Here is a 17319-nt window from a genome sequence, read left to right on the forward strand (position 1 = left end):
AAGGATACTCAATAAATTAAAACAGAGAAGAAAAATAACTAAACAAAATAAAAAAAGAAGCTATATATGAATAAAATTAGGATATTAACAAAGAAACAGAAACAATGATGAATAACTAAACAAATTCTGGAGCCAAAAAATGCAGTAACTGAACTGAAAAATTCACTAGAGGAGTTCAACAGTAAAATTGACTAGAAAGAAGAATGAGTCATCTTAAAAGATGATACAATATCCAAAATTATCAAATCAGAGGAGACAAGCAGAAAAATGGTGAGGAAAGCCTAAAGGACTTATAAGACTCAATCAAGGAGCCAGTGCTGTGGTGCAGCAGGTTAAAACCATGGCCTGAAGTGCCAGCATTCCATATGGGCACCAGTTCTAGTCCTGGCTGCTCCTCTTCTGATCCAGCTCTCTGCTATGGCCTGGGAAAACAGTAGAAGATGGCCCAAATCTTTGGGCCCCTGCACCCACGTGGGAGACCTGGAAGAAGCTCTGGGCTCCTGCCTTCGGATTGGTGCAGCTACGGCTGTTGCGGCCATCTGGGGAGTGAACCAGCGGATGGAAGACCTCTCTCTGTGTTTCTACCTCTCTCTGTAACTCTGTCTTTCAAATAAATAAAATAAATCTTTTAAAAAAAAGACTAAATCAAGCAGAACAATATATACAATATGGGAGGCTCTGAAGAAGATGAAAGAGAGAAACAGAGATTCTATTTGATAAAACAATGGCTGTAAACTTTCTTTTTTTTTTTTTTTTTTTTAACAGTTAGAGTGGACAGTGAGAGAGAGAGACAGAGAGAAAGGTCTTCCTTTGCCGTTGGTTCACCCTCCAATGGCCGCCGCGGCCAGCGCGCTGCGGCCAGCGCACCGCGCTGATCCGATGGCAGGAGCCAGGAGCCAGGTGCTTTTCCTGGTCTCCCATGGGGTGCAGGGCCCAAGCACCTGGGCCATCCTCCACTGCACTCCCTGGCCACAGCAGAGAGCTGGCCTGGAAGAGGGGCAACCGGGACAGAATCCGGCGCCCCAACCGGGACTAGAACCCGGTGTGCCGGCGCCGCTAGGCGGAGGATTAGCCTAGTGAGCCGCGGCGCCGGCGGCTGTAAACTTTCTAAATCTGAGAAGATAAATGGATGCACACATTCAAGAATCTCAAATAACTTCAATTAGCATAAATTCAAAGAGACACATTTTAATCTAAGTGTCAAAAGTTACCAAACATGAAGTAAGCAAGAGAGAAGAAATTCATCACATGCAAGCGAAACTTAATAAGAATATGAACAAATTTCCCAGCAGTAACCTGGCAATCTACAATGGAGTGTAATAATAATCACATATTCAAAATGTGGAAAGAAAATAAACTGCCTACGCAGAATATTATAACTGATAAAAATTTCCTTCAAAAGTAAAGGAGAGGGTAGGTGTTTGACACAGTGGTTAAGCCATTGCTTGGAACACCCACATCCTATATTGGAGTGCCTGGGTTTGAGTCTTCTCTCTACTTTCCATTCTAGCTTCATGGTAATGCAATCTCTGGGAGGCAGCAGATAATAACTCAAATAGTTGGGTTCTTGCCACCAATGTGGGAGACCCTGTTAGAGTTCCAGGATCCTGGGTTTGAGCCTGACCCAGCCCTGGTTGTTCCAGGGATTTAGAGAGTAAACCAGTAAATGGGAATTCCCTCTCTTTCTATTTCTCTGTGTCACTCTGTTGCCTTTCATGTAAGTTTAAAAATTAAAAAATAAAAAATAATACAAAATAAAGGAAAAACAAATATTTTTTTCAAACAGACAAAAGCAGAAGGGAAGGGTGGGGGCTGGAAATTAAACAACAGATTTAAACAACCAAAGGGTCAGAGAAGAAATAAAAAAGAGTTTAGGAATTATCTGGAGACAAATGAGAGAACGATGTATCAAAATTTGTGGATATAATAAAATTAATACTAAGTGGGAAGTTTGCAATGGTAAATGCTTACATCAACAAAGAAAAATATTACAAATCACAATCTAATTTTAAAACTTAAATAAGTAAAAATAACAATTTTATATGCTGATTTCATTTCCTTTGGGTAAATTCTCAAGAATGAGATGGCTTGGCTAAATAGGCTAATCCTCCACCTGCAGCGCCAGCACACCGGGTTCTAGTCCGGTCGGGGCACCGGATTCTGTCCCATTTGTCCCTCTTCCAGGCCAGCTCTCTGCTATGGCCCAGGAGTGCAGAGGAGGATGGCCCAAATCCTTGGGCCCTGCACCTGCATGGGAGACCAGAAGAAGCACCTGGCTCCTGGCTTCGGATCAGCGCGATGTGCTGGCTGCAGCGCACCGGCCGTGGCAGCCATTGGAGGGTGAACCAATGGCAAAGGAAGACCTTTCTCTCTGTCTCTCTCTCTCACTGTCCACTCTGTCAAAAAATTTTAAAAAATTTAAAAAAATAAAAAAAAACAAATAAAAAGTTAAAAATTTAATACCTTTTCATAATAAGAAACTCAACAAACTAGGAATAGATAAAAACCACCTCAATATTATAAAAGTCATATATGTTAAGCCCATAGATGACATCAAATTCAATAGTGACGGCTTTTCCTCTAATCGGGAACAAGACAATGCTGTCTACTCTCAAAATTCTATTCAACTTAGTATTGTAAATGCTAGGCAGACATTGACAAAAGAAAAAGACTTAAAAGGCATCCAAATTGGAAAGGAAGAAGTAAAATTATCTTTTGTCCTAAATTACATGACTTTGTATCTATTAAACTAAAATCCCACAAAAAACTACTAGTCCTAGTTGCTCCTCTTCTAGTCCAGCTCTCTGCTGTGGCCCAGGAGGGCAGTGGAGGATGGCCCAAATGCTTGGGCCCCTGCACCCATATGGGAGACCAGGAGGAAGCACCTGGCTCCTGGCTTCGGATTGGCGCAGCGCTGGCCATAGTGGCCATTTGGGGGGTGAACAAATGGAAGAAAGACCTTTCTCTCTGTCTCTCTCTTTCACGGTCTATAACTCTACCTGTCAAATAAATAAATAAAAAATAAAAGATTGATGATATACCAGAAGTAGAATTCAGAAGATTAATATGAGATATTATCAAATGACCCAACATATGGGTCTTAGGAGTGCCTGAAGGTATGGAAAGAGAGAATGGGTTAGAAGGCCTTTTTAGTGAAATACTTATATAAAACTTCCCCAATTTGGAGAAAGAAAGGGCCATCCAAGTACAGGAAGCACATAGAACTCCTTATAGACATGACTAGAAAAGATCTTCATCATGACAATTATAGTCAAACTTTCCACAGTAAAACCCAAAGAAAAGATTCTAAATTGTGCATGAGAGCTAGGCCAGATTATTTTCAGAGGATCTCCTATTAGATTCACAGCTGATTTCTCATCAGAAACTCTATGGGCTAGTAGAGAATGGCAAGACATAATCCAAGTCTTAAAAGAAGAAAATCTGTCAAACCAGATTACTATATCCTGCAAGGCTTCTATTTGAATGAAGGTAAAATAAAGACCTTCCAAAACAAACAGGAATTTAAAGAATTTGTTATCAGTTGTAAATCCTCACAAAAGAGGCTTAAGGCTATGCTACACACAGAAACACAGAAAGAACCATCATTATGAAAAATGTGAGGGCAGAAAATCTCCCAGTAAAAATACAAAAGAAATCCAAAGTGAACAATAGAAATATTTGTGGAGAAGTGGCAGGGTCAAGACATTACTAATCAATAGTCATCTTGAATGTAAATAGCCTCAACTCTCCACTTAAAAGATACAGACTGACTGAATGGATTTAAAAAGAAGACCCATATATTTGCTGCCTACATGAAACACATCTCACCAACAAAGATAAGCACCACTGAAAGTGAAAGGATAGAAAAAGATATTACATGCTAACAGAAAGCCAAAAAGCACAGGTGTAGCCATCCTAATGTCAAAAAAAATAGACTTAAACACAAAAACTGTTAAAAGAAATAAAGAGCACTATGTTAGGATTAAGATCAATTTAACAGGAAGATATGACTGTAATGTGCACCCCATTACAAGGCAACTGGCTATTTAAAAGAAATATTAATGGATCTAAAGGGAGACATAGGCTCCAATACAATAGTATGGAGAACTTCAACACCCAACTTTCATCAATGGACAGATCAACTAGACAGAAAATCACTAAAGTAACAACAGAGTTAATCAACACTATAGACTAATTAATATCTATAGAACTTTTCACCCCACAGTTGCAGAGTACACAATATTCTCATCAGTACATGGAACTTTCTCTAGGATAGACCATATGCTAGGCCATAAAGCAAGTATCAGCAAATTTAAAAAAAAAATGAAAATCATACTATGCATCTTCTTTGAACACAAAAGAATGAAGGTGGAAATCAACAGCTCAAGAATCTCTAGATCATATGCAAACACATGGAGACCCAACACTAGGCCCCTGAATGAACAGTGGGTCATAGAAAAAAATCTAAAGAGAAATCAAAAAATTTTTGGAAACAAATAAAGATGACAATATATCGTATCAAAACTTATGGCCAGTGCCATGGCTCACTAGGCTAATCCTCTGCCTGCAGTACTGGCACCCCAGGTTCTAGTCCCAATTGGGGTGCCAGATTCTGTCCCAGTTGCTCCTCTTCCTGTCCAGCTCTCTGCTGTGGCCTGGAAGTGCAGTGGAGAATGTCCCAGGTCCTTGGGCCCTGCACCCGTATGGGAGACCAGGAGAAACACCTGGCTCCCGGCTTTGGATCAGCGCAGCACACCGACTGCTACATGCCAGCTGTGGCAGTGGCCACTTGGGGGGTGAACCAATGGAAAAAGGAAGACCTTTCTCTCTCTCTCTCTCTCTCTCTCTCTCTCTCTTACTGTCTAACTCTGCCTGTCAAAAAAAAAAAAAAAAACTTATGGGATATATCAAAAGCTATAAGAGGGCAGTTTATAGCAATTAGTGCCTACATGAAAAAATTGGAAAGGTACCAAATAAATGAGTTAGAAATGCATTTCAAAGATCTAGAAAAACAATAAACCAAACACTAAATTATTAGGAGGAAAGAAATAATGAAAATTAGATAATAAATAAATAAAATTGAAACAAAAAAATACAAAAGATCAGTGAAAATAAGAGCTGGTTTTTTTTGAAAAAATAAACAAAATTGATACATCATTAGCCCAACTAACCAAAGAAAGAGGGAGAAGACCCAAGTTAATAACATCAGAGATGAAAAAGGAAATGTAACAACAGATACCACAGGAATAAATAGAATCATCAAGAATTATTACAAAGAGCTATATGCCAACAATTGGAAACCTAGAAAGAAAAATATATTCTTCTGGACACATAAAACCCACAAATATTGAGTCATGAAAACACAAAATACCAAAACAGACCAATACCAAGACAGAGATTGATTTAGTAATAAAGACCCTCCCAACAAAGAAAATCCCAGGACCAGATGGCTTCACTGCTGAATTGCACCAGACATTTAAAAAAGAACTAATTCCAATTCTTCTCAAGGTATTCTAAATGATTGGAAGAGAGGGAATCCTCCCAGACTCCTTCTATGAAACTTGCATCACCTTAATTCCTAAACCAGAAAAAGATATAATAGAGAAAGAAAACTATAGACCAATATCCCTGATGAACATAAAAGCAAAAGTCCTCAACAAAATATTAACTAATCAAATCCAACAACACATAAGAAAGATCACTCACCTGACCAAGTGAGATTTATCCCTGGTATGCAGGGATGGTCCAACATTCACAAATTAATGAGATAGATCACATTAACAAAATGAAGAACAAAAATCATAAGGTGATGTCAATAGATGCAGAAAAAAGATCTGATAAAATACAACATCATTTCATGATGAAACCTTAAGCAAATTGGGTATAGAAGGAACCTTCCTAAACACAGTCAAGGCAATTTATGACAAACCCATGGCCAGTATCCTCTTGAATGGAGAAAAGCTGTAAGCATTCCTCCTAAGATCAAGAACTACAAAAAGATGCCCATTATCACCATTGCTATTTAATGTAGACCTGGAAGTTTTAGCCAGAGCAATAAGACAAGAAAGCACGATCAAAGGGATACAAATTGGAAAAGAGGAACTGAAACTATCCCCATTTGCAGATGACATGATTCTATATAAAAGGGATCATAAAGACTCCCTTGAGAGGCTATTGGAACTCATAAAAGAGTTTAATAAATTGGCAGGATATAAAATCAACACACAATAATCAATAGATTTTGTATACACAGACAATGTCATAGCTGAGAAAGAACTTTTTTGATCAATACTATAGCTACAAAAAATTAAGTAGTGTGGAATAAATTTAACCAAGGATGTCAAATATATCTACAATGAAAATTACAAAACAGTAAAGAAGTAAAAGAAGACATAAAAAATAGAAAAATCTTCCATATTCATGGTTGGAAGAATCAATATCATCAAAATGTCCTTAATACCATATGCAATCTACAGATTGAATGTGATCCCAATAAAAATACCAAGGATATTCTTCTCAAATATAGAAAAAATGATGCTGAAATTTATATGGAAACACAAGAGACCTTGAATAGCTAAAGCTATCTTATACAACAAAAACAAAACCAGAGGCATCACAATACCATATTTCAATGGTAGTTGGAATCAAAACAGCCTAGTACTGTAAAATACAGATGTGTAGATCAATGGAACAGACTAGAAACTCCAGAAACCAATCTACACATCTACAACCAACATATTTTTGATAAAAGAGCTAAAATCAATCCCTGGAGAAAGGACCATCTCTTCAACAAATAATGCTGGGGAACTGGATCGCCACATGCAGAAGTATGACACCAGACCACCACCTTACATCTTATACAAAAAACCCACTCAAAATGGATCAAAGACCTACATCTACAACCCTATACCATCAAATTACTGGAGAACACTGGAGAACTCTGCAAGACATTGGCATAGGCAAATAATTCTTGGAAAAGACCCCAGCGGCACAGGCAATCAAAACCAAAGTTGACAAATGTGATTACACCAAACTGAGAAGCTTCTGCACCGCAAAAGAATCACTCAGGAAAGTGAAGAGGCAACTGACAGAATAGGAGAAAATATTTGCAAACTATGCAACTGATGAAGGGTTAATATCCAGAATCTATAAATAACTTAAGAAACTCAACAACAATATAACAAACAATCCAGTTAAGAAATTAGCAAAGGACTTGAACAAGTATTTTTCAAAAGAGTAAATTCAAATGGCCAATAGACACTACCATCAGGGAAATGCAAATGAAAACTACAATGAGGTTTCACCTCACTCCAGTTAGAATGGCTCTCATACAGAAATCAACAAACAACAAATGCTGGTGAGGATGTTGGGAAAAAGGTACCCTAATCCACTGTTGGTAGGAATGTAAACTAGTGCATCCTTCACGGAAGACAGTATGTACATACCTCAGAAATCTTAATATAGACCTACCATATGACCCAGCTATCCCACTGCTGGAAATGTACTCAAACCAAAAGAAATCAGCATCTTAAAGAGTTATCTCTACCTCCATGTTCATTGCAGCTTAATTCACAATATCTAAGATATGGAATTAACCCAGATGTCCATCAACTATTGACTGGATAAATATTATGGTATATATACACAACTGAATATTACTCAGCTGTTAAAAAAATAAATCCTGTCGTTTGCAGCAAAATGGATGCAATTGGAAATCATTATATTTAGTGAACTAAGCCGATCACAAATAAAGCAGATATCATATGTTTTCCCTGACACGAGATAACCAACAGTGTACCTAAAATGTAATATACTGGAGTGAAATGGACATTTTGAGAGTCAATGATTATTTAAAGGCCTTGTCTCTTCTGTTGAGGAACCATGTTTTATTTTCTTCATACCACTTGTTGAACTCTTTTACTTAGTGTAGGGTTAATTTTATGATCCATAAGTAAACTGAAAGTGGATCTTTGTAAATATTAAGAGTGGATATGGGATAGGGAAGAAGAAGGATTGGATTGTGGGCAGGAGGGAGGGTACCATGGGAAGTATCACTATGTTCCTAAATCTGTGTATATGAAATATATGAAAATTGTAAAACTTAAATCAAATTTTATGTCAGCGCCACGGCTTGCTTGGCTAATTCTCTGCTTGCGGCACCAGCACCACAGGTTCTAGTCCCGGTTGGGGTGCCGGATTCTGTCCTGGTTGCTCCTCTTCCTGTCCAGCTCTCTGCTGTGGCCCAGGAAGGCAGTGGAGGATTGCTCAAGTGCTTGGGCATTGCACCATTAAGGGAGACCAGGAGGAAGCACCTGGCTCCTGGCTTCAGATCGACACAGTGTGCCAGCTGTAGCGGCCATTTTGGGGGTGAACCAATGGAAGGAAGACCTTTCTCTCTGTCTCTCTCTCACACTGTCTAACTCTACCTGTCAAAAAAATTAAATTAAAAAACTTATAAAAAAGAAACAGGTACTATATTACTCCACTCATATGAAGTGCCCATAAGCAGTCAAAATCATAGTAACAAAATGCAGGCAGGTGCTTACCAATGGATGGGGGAAAGGTGACAAGAATTCATGTTTAATGAATGTGAGTTTCCATTTTTTAAGATGAAAGAGAACTTGAGATCTCTTGAGCAACTGTGTGAATATACTGAACACTATTTGTGAACTTAAAAATGGTTATGACAATTAAAATAATATTCTGTGTTTTCTTACCACAATTAAAATAAATATATAAATAAGCTATCTTTTAAAATACTAAAATATTGGGATAAGACTATAGCTCTCATTGCCCTAAGCCCATAGCCATGGCCCCACTCCATTTCACCAGGAATATCATCATCTGTAATTTGTGCATTCTCCAAAATCTTTTCATAAACATATATGCACAAAAACTCATATAACTGTAGGATGAAGTATAACTATTTGGTAAATGTGTTTGACTCAATTTATGTCTTCAATGTGCTTTTTTAAAAAAATTCAACAGCACAGTGCAAAAATGTTGAATTAATGTTAATTAAATATTTATCACTAATATTATTCCATTATGTAATTATAGATTTGACAGTTTATTTAGACTTTCTCTGTTGATAGACACCACTACTCTTTCTCACAGAAAAATATTTTAATCTGATGAGTCATATCTTTCATTTCTAGAAAATTCTCAGTAATTATATTTAATGTTTTTCCCTATCATCTCTCTGGAAATCTTTTAGATAAAAAGTTGAAATTTCTAGTTTTAGTTTCCTTAATTTAACAGAAATGTTTGTACTTTCCAAAAGTATTCAAATAACCTCTACCTTTTTGGTCTGAATACTCACCCATGTTTTCAAAAATCTTCTATTGGTTTTTGCCAGCACCAATTTTAGTATTTGTATAAATTTCTGAAAATCTTCTTTGAAAATTTTGATTCCTGTGATCACCTTCAACACTTATGAGTCAGTAGGTCTAAGATGTGCCTCAGACGTGTTCACTTTAACAGGTACTAATGTAATTCTGACATTATTTTAAGAAATACTGGATTTCAGTTTTAAGAAATACTATTGTGGCACTAGCAAATGGTATTCTAGGTTAACTGTCTTTTTTTCAATTTATTTCCATCTTAACTATTTGAAAAGCAAATTGAGATATATGTATATTCTGAGAAATTTAAGAGTCCTTATAGAAAATGTTTATTACATGCTGTAAGCCCAGTTGGACACACAAAGCAACATGCCTAGCTATTCTTGGAAAAAGAAAGCACAGGCATGACCTATTGTTTTGGAGACCTCATTTAAACTTCCATGTAGATGTGAACTTTTTTCCATTTAAAATTAAATTAAATCTGTGCTTTCCAGTATGGGAAATATGAACCAAATAGGTTACTGAACACTTGAAATGTGGCTAGTACAACTGAAGAAATGAATTCTCAATTTTATTTAAATTCAATTAAAGTTGTCACATATGGCTAGTGGTGATCACATTAAACAGCATAGATCTATACCAAAATTTTCTATTGTAATCCTCAAACATGATTTATTTCCCATGCACACGATGTTAATTTGTTGCAAATATTCACACAACCTTCAATTGCTATTGCCACATGGCAAAAATTATTTTTGAAATTAACAGCCACTGTCCATTTAATTAGGTACCTATGTTATTCATCTGTACTTGTTTTCTCTGCAGTCATTTGGCTTTGAGACCCTTGGTTAAGACTGTAGTGGATCATATGCGTGAACTTCATTGCTTCACTAGCTGTAAATGTAAACGTATTCTTTGGAATAAGAGCTGGTTTGGGCAAATCTCCTGGGAAATCAGAATCCATGCTGTTTAGAGCCGGCTTCCTATATAATACATTTCTCTGGAAGCATCTGAGAGTCCCTAAAAGATCATCATTTACATGGGTGTCCCTTAGAAGCTGCAGCTGTAAAATGACACCCTGTACATTTTCCTGTGGTTTACACCGAAGAAAACTCTTGAAAGTATAGGTGGATAGAGGCGGGGAGCAAGCACTGATTGCGCTGCCCCTGGTTGATTCCAATCTGGATTAAAGCAGGTTTCACGTGACCACGTAGACAGAAGTGTTGACCTTTAAGAGGACACAATTACAGCAATGGTAGAAAGTGATTGCTTTGCTGTCACTCTGGCAGACATAGATACAGACTATAAGACTGGAATTCTTGCCAGGCTCCTTCTCGCATCAACAAGAGTGGGCCTATGTATCAAAACATTTTAGAACCTGAGTAGAAACTCTGGATGAAGAAAACACTGGACTTACATTTAGGATAGGAAGAGGCTCATATGTAACATCCTGTACAGGTGCGTATTTTTTAGTGAATGATAATGGACACCGAAGATACTTAAAATTATACTCGATCTGTAGAAAACAAATTTTTTTAAATTCACAGTTAGTCTACTATAAGATGCAGGCAGTTTGTGGCAAATAAATTATGCAAACCTACAACAGAAAATAAATATCCTGGATGGTGTTATTTGATTACTTCATAACTCATAGTCCTGGAAAAAGAGGCATTCCAAAAAGATTATTGAGACCTTTTAGACTTCCATTCTTCATGCTTAACTACCCATGAAAACATAAAAACTGGCCGGTGCCGTGGCTCACTTGGCTAATCCTCCGCCTGCGGCGCAAGCACCCCAGGTTTTAGTCCTAGTTGGGGCTCTAGGTACTAGTCCTGGTTGCTTCTCTTCCAGTCCAGCTCTCTGCTGTGTCCTGGGAGGGCAGTTGAGGATGGCCCAAGTGCTTGGATCCCTGCATCCGCATGGGAGACCGGGAAGAAGTACCCGGATCTTGGCTTCGGATCGGCACAGTGCCAGCCATAGCAGCCATTAGGGGAGTGAACCAACGGAAGGGAGACCTTTCTCTCTGTCTCTCTCTCACTGTCTAACTCTGCCTGGCAAAAAAAAAAAAAAAAAAAAAAAAAAAAAAAAAAAAAAAAAAAGAAAGAAAAAGAAAAGAAAAAAGAAAAAAAGAAAAAAAAAGAAAAAGATAAAGAAAAGAAAACATAAAAACTAGGACAACACTAAACAAAATTTCAGAGCAAAACTCAGGAAGTAAGGGGATAATCTCGCAGGTATATAATACAATATGACAAATGAAAGCTATATCTTCTACAATAGACTGTAAAATTATAGTGACACAATTTTAATATTCTTCAAAAAATTATAATAAAATACACTTCAAACTTTCATGATAAAATAAACTTACATGGTAATCTCGGCAGGATTTGTCTCCTGTGGAAGGCACTATGCAGAAATCTAACAGTACCTTGAAGAGAGAAAAAAACAGCTGTTATTAAGTCAGCAAACCACATAAGAGAAAGGATTGTCATATTTCTAAAATAATACACAAAATAATTCCTGTTTTGTTTTGTACCTCAAGGATAAATTATAATCCATGTCTTTCAGTAACAAAGGCTAAAATATAATTGTATTACAAATACATCTGTATGCATCAGAAATACCAGGTGAGAGTCCAGCGCCTTGGCGCAGTAGGTTAATCCTCTGCCTGCAGTAGAACCAGGACTTTGAACCAGATGGCACCATCAGTACAGTCCTAAGTTCCTGGGGCATCTGGTCAACCCTGCCAAGAGGACTTGAGAATAGAGGATTGGACTATGCCTTGAAAGGGAGAAATGGGGATCTGGCTGGTCTCAGGAACAGAAGGACTTAGAAAATCTCAAGGAGGACTTCTGGTGCCCAGATGGCAGTGCTGGGTTCTTTACAGAGGGTCTTAATAGATATCATGGTAAATGAAGACAAGTAGCAGTCAGCAGTGTTGTGCAAGGCAAAAACAAAGAGGTAGGTCTGGATGCTACATTTTGAAATTTTTGTACTTATTGGCAAAGGCAAAATTAAGGATGAGTTGTCTTAGGAAATAGGATGGGAGTTAAAAAAAAAAGCAACTTTTCAGCAATGCATGTAAGAAATTCAAATGTGAGCCGGCGCCGTGGCTCAACAGGCTAATCCTCCGCCTTGCGGCGCTGGCACACCGTGTTCTAGTCCCGGTCTGGGCACTGGATTCTGTCCCAGTTGCCCCTCTTCCAGGCCAGCTCTCTGCTGTGGCCAGGGAGTGCAGTGGAGGATGGCCCAAGTGCTTGGGCCCTGCACCCCATGGGAGACCAGGAGAAGTACCTGGCTCCTGCCATTGGATCAGCATGGTGCGCCAGCTGCAGCGCGCCGGCCACGGCGGCCATTGGAAGGTGAACCAACTGCAAAAGGAAGACCTTTCTCTCTGTCTCTCTCTCTCACTGTCCACTCTGCCTGTCAAAAAAAAAAATAGAAAAAAAAAGAAATTCAAATGTGTTTTTGTGAGACTAAATGTAAATATCCTAGCTTATTTAAAAAATTCACAATACAAAAATAAGTCATTATAGAAAACATAGTGGTATAAAGGAAAACCAATCATCATCCCCAACAGATAATTCTTAAGATTTTGATGTAATATCTTCAGCTGTTTACTGTTTAATATGTGAATATTTCTAATATTTCTTCCCATTAAAATAATGCTGAATGAAATGTTCTATATAAATATCTGTATCTGATTATCTATTAGGATATATTCTAACTACTGCAATTGCTGAGTAGGAGTCTATTGTTTTTCAATTCTGAAAATTGATGTGCTCTTTGATATGATGCATGCATCTAAAAAGTTAATTTACATGCCATTTATACAATGAACTGACTTTAATTTCCATTTGATGTTATAAAGAAAAAATGTACATGTAGCATTTAGCACAGATTAAGTGGTTTTTTAATAAATAAAAACAATACATTAATAATACTAATATCTACATGAGCAATATAAAATTTTGAGGTATATTATCTGCCAACTGTTATCCTTCACATTTTATGTATTTAATCTGATTTAATGCCTTGCAAGATACATGTCAACATCACTGTTTCAGAGATAAAGAGTACAGAAAATGACGCTGAGAGAGATAAAATAACTTAGCTAAGATAGCATAGCAAGAGGCAAAGCCAGAATTAAATCCCAGGGCCTCTAGGCTCCAGATCTTGTCTTCTAGCCTCTCTGTCACTATGTCTTACTGCCTCCCCGCACATTTGAACATATTTTTCCCTTTGAATGACATTTGAAATAATTCTGCTTTTCTTGATTATTCTATGTCTGTCATAGTCCTTAAATCTCAACCTTTCCAAGGAGATATTTGATTTACAACATTTAACATTCATGTTTTCAACAATGTACACATATTTTTCTTGTAACAGGCATCAAGTCATGTATGTGCATTTAACCTAGCATAGAAAGTCATACCAATGCCATCTCACTATTCCAAGTGATCAATTTCAGTTCACAATTGATCATAATGAAAGGACTAAGAGTCAAAGGGAGCACATAAACAAGTCTAGTACCTGCTAACACTAACCGATAGAATAAATAAAGGGGAGAGTGATCCAACATGGGAAGTGAGACACTCAGCAGACTCATAGAATGGCAGATGTCCTAAATAGCACTCTGGCCTCAGAATCAGCCCTAAAGGCATTCGGATCTGGCTGAAAAGCCCATGAGAGTATTTCAGGCATGGAAAGCCAAGACACTCTGGCAAAAGATCTCTGCGAGTGAGATCCCAGTGGAAAGAACAGGTCTTCAAAGAAGGGGGTACCTTTCTCTGAAGGGAAGAGAGAACCTCCACTTTGACTATGACCTTGTCTAAACAAGATAAGAATCGGAGAACTCAGAGGGCTTCCATAGCCTTGGAAACTCATGACTGGAGCATAGGGAGATTACTGATGCCATAGACAGGAGTGTCAATTGGTAAAGTCAACAACAGGAGTCACTGTGCACTTACTCCTCATGTAGGATCTCTGTCCTTAATGTGCTGTGCATTGAGATTTAATGCTATAACGAGTACTCAAACAATATATTTCACTTTGTGTTTCTATGGGGGTGCATACTGTTGAAATCTTTACTTAATGCATACTAAACTGATCCTCTGTAAAAAAAAAAAAAAAGAAATTATCAACTCCCAACTTGACTCTCACTGGGATTAAACATGACAATAGGTCTGATCTGATTTCATCATCATTAAAAAAAAATCATCTATTATTTTTCACTTTATGTTTCTGTGTGGGAGCAAACTGTTGAAATCCTTACTTAATGTATACTAAGCTGATCTTCTGTATATTAAGATAATCGAAAATGAATCTTGATGTGAATGGAAGGGGAGAGGGAGTGGGAAAGAGGAGGGTTGTGGGTGGGAGGGACGGTATGGGGGGGAAGCCATTGTAATCCATAAATCATACTTTGGAAATTTATATTCATTAAATAAAAGTTAAAAAAAAAAGTCATACGTTCAAAAACCCACAGAGGAAGGGCATGTACAATCATGAGCCATATAATGATTTTTTGTTCAATGATGGATATACAATTGTGGTCCCGTAAGATTATATCACCTGGTTATGTTGTAGCAATCTTAGTTTGCATAAATACGGTCTATCATGTGTATACAATGAAATTATTACATTAATGATGTATTTATCAGAACTGATTCTGTCACTGACACATGACTGTAATATAAATGAATGAACCATGTCAGGTATAATATGGACTGCTTGCCATTGTTCTTGAAGCATTAGCTATTGCCCCTGCTTTTATCTTCAGTTTGGATAGAAGCACAAATGAAGAAATCTGTCTCTACCAAAAAGAAAGCAATTACACACGTTTGTCAATGCAGGATGGCTAATATTAGTCATTGGAGCTGAGTATACAAAAGGGAGGGTTGGGACATGTAAAATGGGAGAGCGCATGTCCCATTCAAAGGAAGCAGCTGCTGCTTGTCCAGCAATTTCCCACCTTACAAGAAGGCAGGCCTACATCATCACGTTTTTGTAGAAAGACAGATATCTAGATCCTTAAGGAAACCATCCTGGTTTTAAATGATAGCAATGGATGAAATAATAACATGTGTGTAGAATAAAACACCTCTAAGAGGCTTTATTCAGCTAGCAATTACCATTCTATAGTGTCTGCTCTAAACTTGGACTGTTTGAATAAGAAATGTTTACCATATTTTCCTATGTTACACAATAAGTAACTTGATACTTGGTCTAAGTAGAAACTCATTACATACTTTTGGGTTAGCATCTCTTGTAGCCTATGGAAACTAGAAAATTTATTTACAAATGGAAATCAATATTATTAGATTATAATTATAATGACACATCCTCACATCATAATAAATGCCAAGCATATAGCCATGAGTAGTTCTGTCTTGGAGAGCTTACTTTCATGCATTCAGGAAGATATTCTACCATTTCCATGATTGGACATTTATTGCTTGGAGAATGATGACTAAAAACCTTTAAACATTCATCCCATCTGTAAAATAAAAATAAGTAAGATAAACACAAATCTTAATGCTTCTGGTCTGCAACATTTGAAACTCAGCAAGATTTTATCTTTAGGAAAAACTGAAATTTGAGTTTACTCATGAAATGTAAAGCTCCCATATTGGTTCTAATGGAAGAAATAGGTGAATCAAGATGAATACATTGGTGCCAGTGGGTAAAGCCACCACCTACAGTGCCGACATCCCATATGGGCGCCAGTTTGAGTCCCGGCTGCTACTCTTCCAATCCAGCTCTCTGCTATGGCCTGGGAAAGCAGTGGAGGATGGTCCAAGTCCTTGGGTTCCTGCGCCTGTGTGGGAGACCTGGAGGAGGCTCCTGGCTCCTGGTTTCAGATAGGCACAGCTCCAGCCATTGCATACAATTGGGAAGTGAACCAGTGGATGGAAGACCTCTCTCTCTCTCTCTCTCTCTCTCTGCCTCTCCTTCTCTCTCTTTGTAACTCTGACTTTCAAAATAAATAAATAAATGTTCAAAAAAAAGATGAGCTGGCACCGCAGCTCAATAGGCTAATCCTCCACCTGCAGCACCGGCACACTGGGTTCTAGTCCCAGTCGGGGCGCCGGATTCTGTCCCGGTTGCCCATCTTCCAATCCAGCTCTCTGCTATGGCCCAGGAGTGCAGGAGGATGGCCCAAGTACTTGGACCCTGAACCCACATGGGAGACCAGGAGAAGCACCTGGCTCCTGGCTTTGGATCAGAGCGGTGCACTGGCTGCAGCGTGCCGGCCATGGCGGCCAATGGAGGGTGAACCAATGGCAAAAGGAAGACCTTTCTCTGTCTTTCTCTCTCTCTCTCTGTCCACTCTGCCTGTCCAAAAAAAAAAAAAAAAAAAAAAAAAAAACCACATTAACAGGTTCTATGTCCATCAGTGAAAATTAGGAATGTAGGCAAAATCCATGCTGGCTGTTATAATTACTGTTCCATCTCTTTCTATGAATGCCTTCCGAAGAAGTTAGACCTTTATTATCTCTTTCTCCTGCAATCATGAAATTTTGAGTGCTTTCAAAACTGATCATGTTAAGTAGAGATACCCACATATTCTCTCTCTCTCTCTCTCTCTCTTTCTCTCTCTCTCACACACACACACACACACACCCCATTGGGCCCATATTTAATAGTTATTTCATGAATACAGTATGATTGAATTAAACTACAAAATGAATAACTTTAATAAGCATAGATCCTGCCAAAATATTACAGAGTTTATCCCAGTTGGATTAGATAAGAAGATGATTACAATACAAGGAAGAACTAAATGTATAACAGAAAGCAAAGAAGAATTCCTTTTATCCAAGATCTTATCTAATGATTGCACTGGTTCTAATCACAAGCCAGACAAATTCTCTCTTAACATTATCAGTAAAATCCATCTAGAATATCTACATTGTCATAAGAAAACTTCTGGTTACACACTTTCAACAAGTCATTTTTCAAAGTAATGAGTTTC

The 17319-nt window shown here is 37.8% G+C and overlaps 1 protein-coding gene and 1 long non-coding RNA gene across 2 annotated transcripts in view; one reads left to right on the plus strand and one right to left on the minus strand.

Annotated features, from left to right (window-relative positions):
- Nucleotides 1–17319, plus strand: part of LOC138849922 (uncharacterized) — a 277914-nt gene that overhangs the window by 257570 nt on the left and 3025 nt on the right. The window lies entirely within an intron of this gene.
- TRPA1 (transient receptor potential cation channel subfamily A member 1) overlaps nt 1–17319 on the minus strand; it is a 67643-nt gene that overhangs the window by 23313 nt on the left and 27011 nt on the right. The window contains 3 exon segments of the mRNA XM_008255655.5: nt 10762–10860; nt 11710–11769; nt 15747–15840. Of these exon segments, the coding sequence (XP_008253877.4) occupies nt 10762–10860; nt 11710–11769; nt 15747–15840 (253 nt within the window).

The sequence above is a fragment of the Oryctolagus cuniculus genome, chromosome 6, assembly GCF_051225735.1.
Source record: "Oryctolagus cuniculus isolate XC-2025 breed Fujian yellow rabbit chromosome 6, ASM5122573v1, whole genome shotgun sequence".
NCBI classification, from domain to species: Eukaryota; Metazoa; Chordata; class Mammalia; order Lagomorpha; family Leporidae; genus Oryctolagus; species Oryctolagus cuniculus.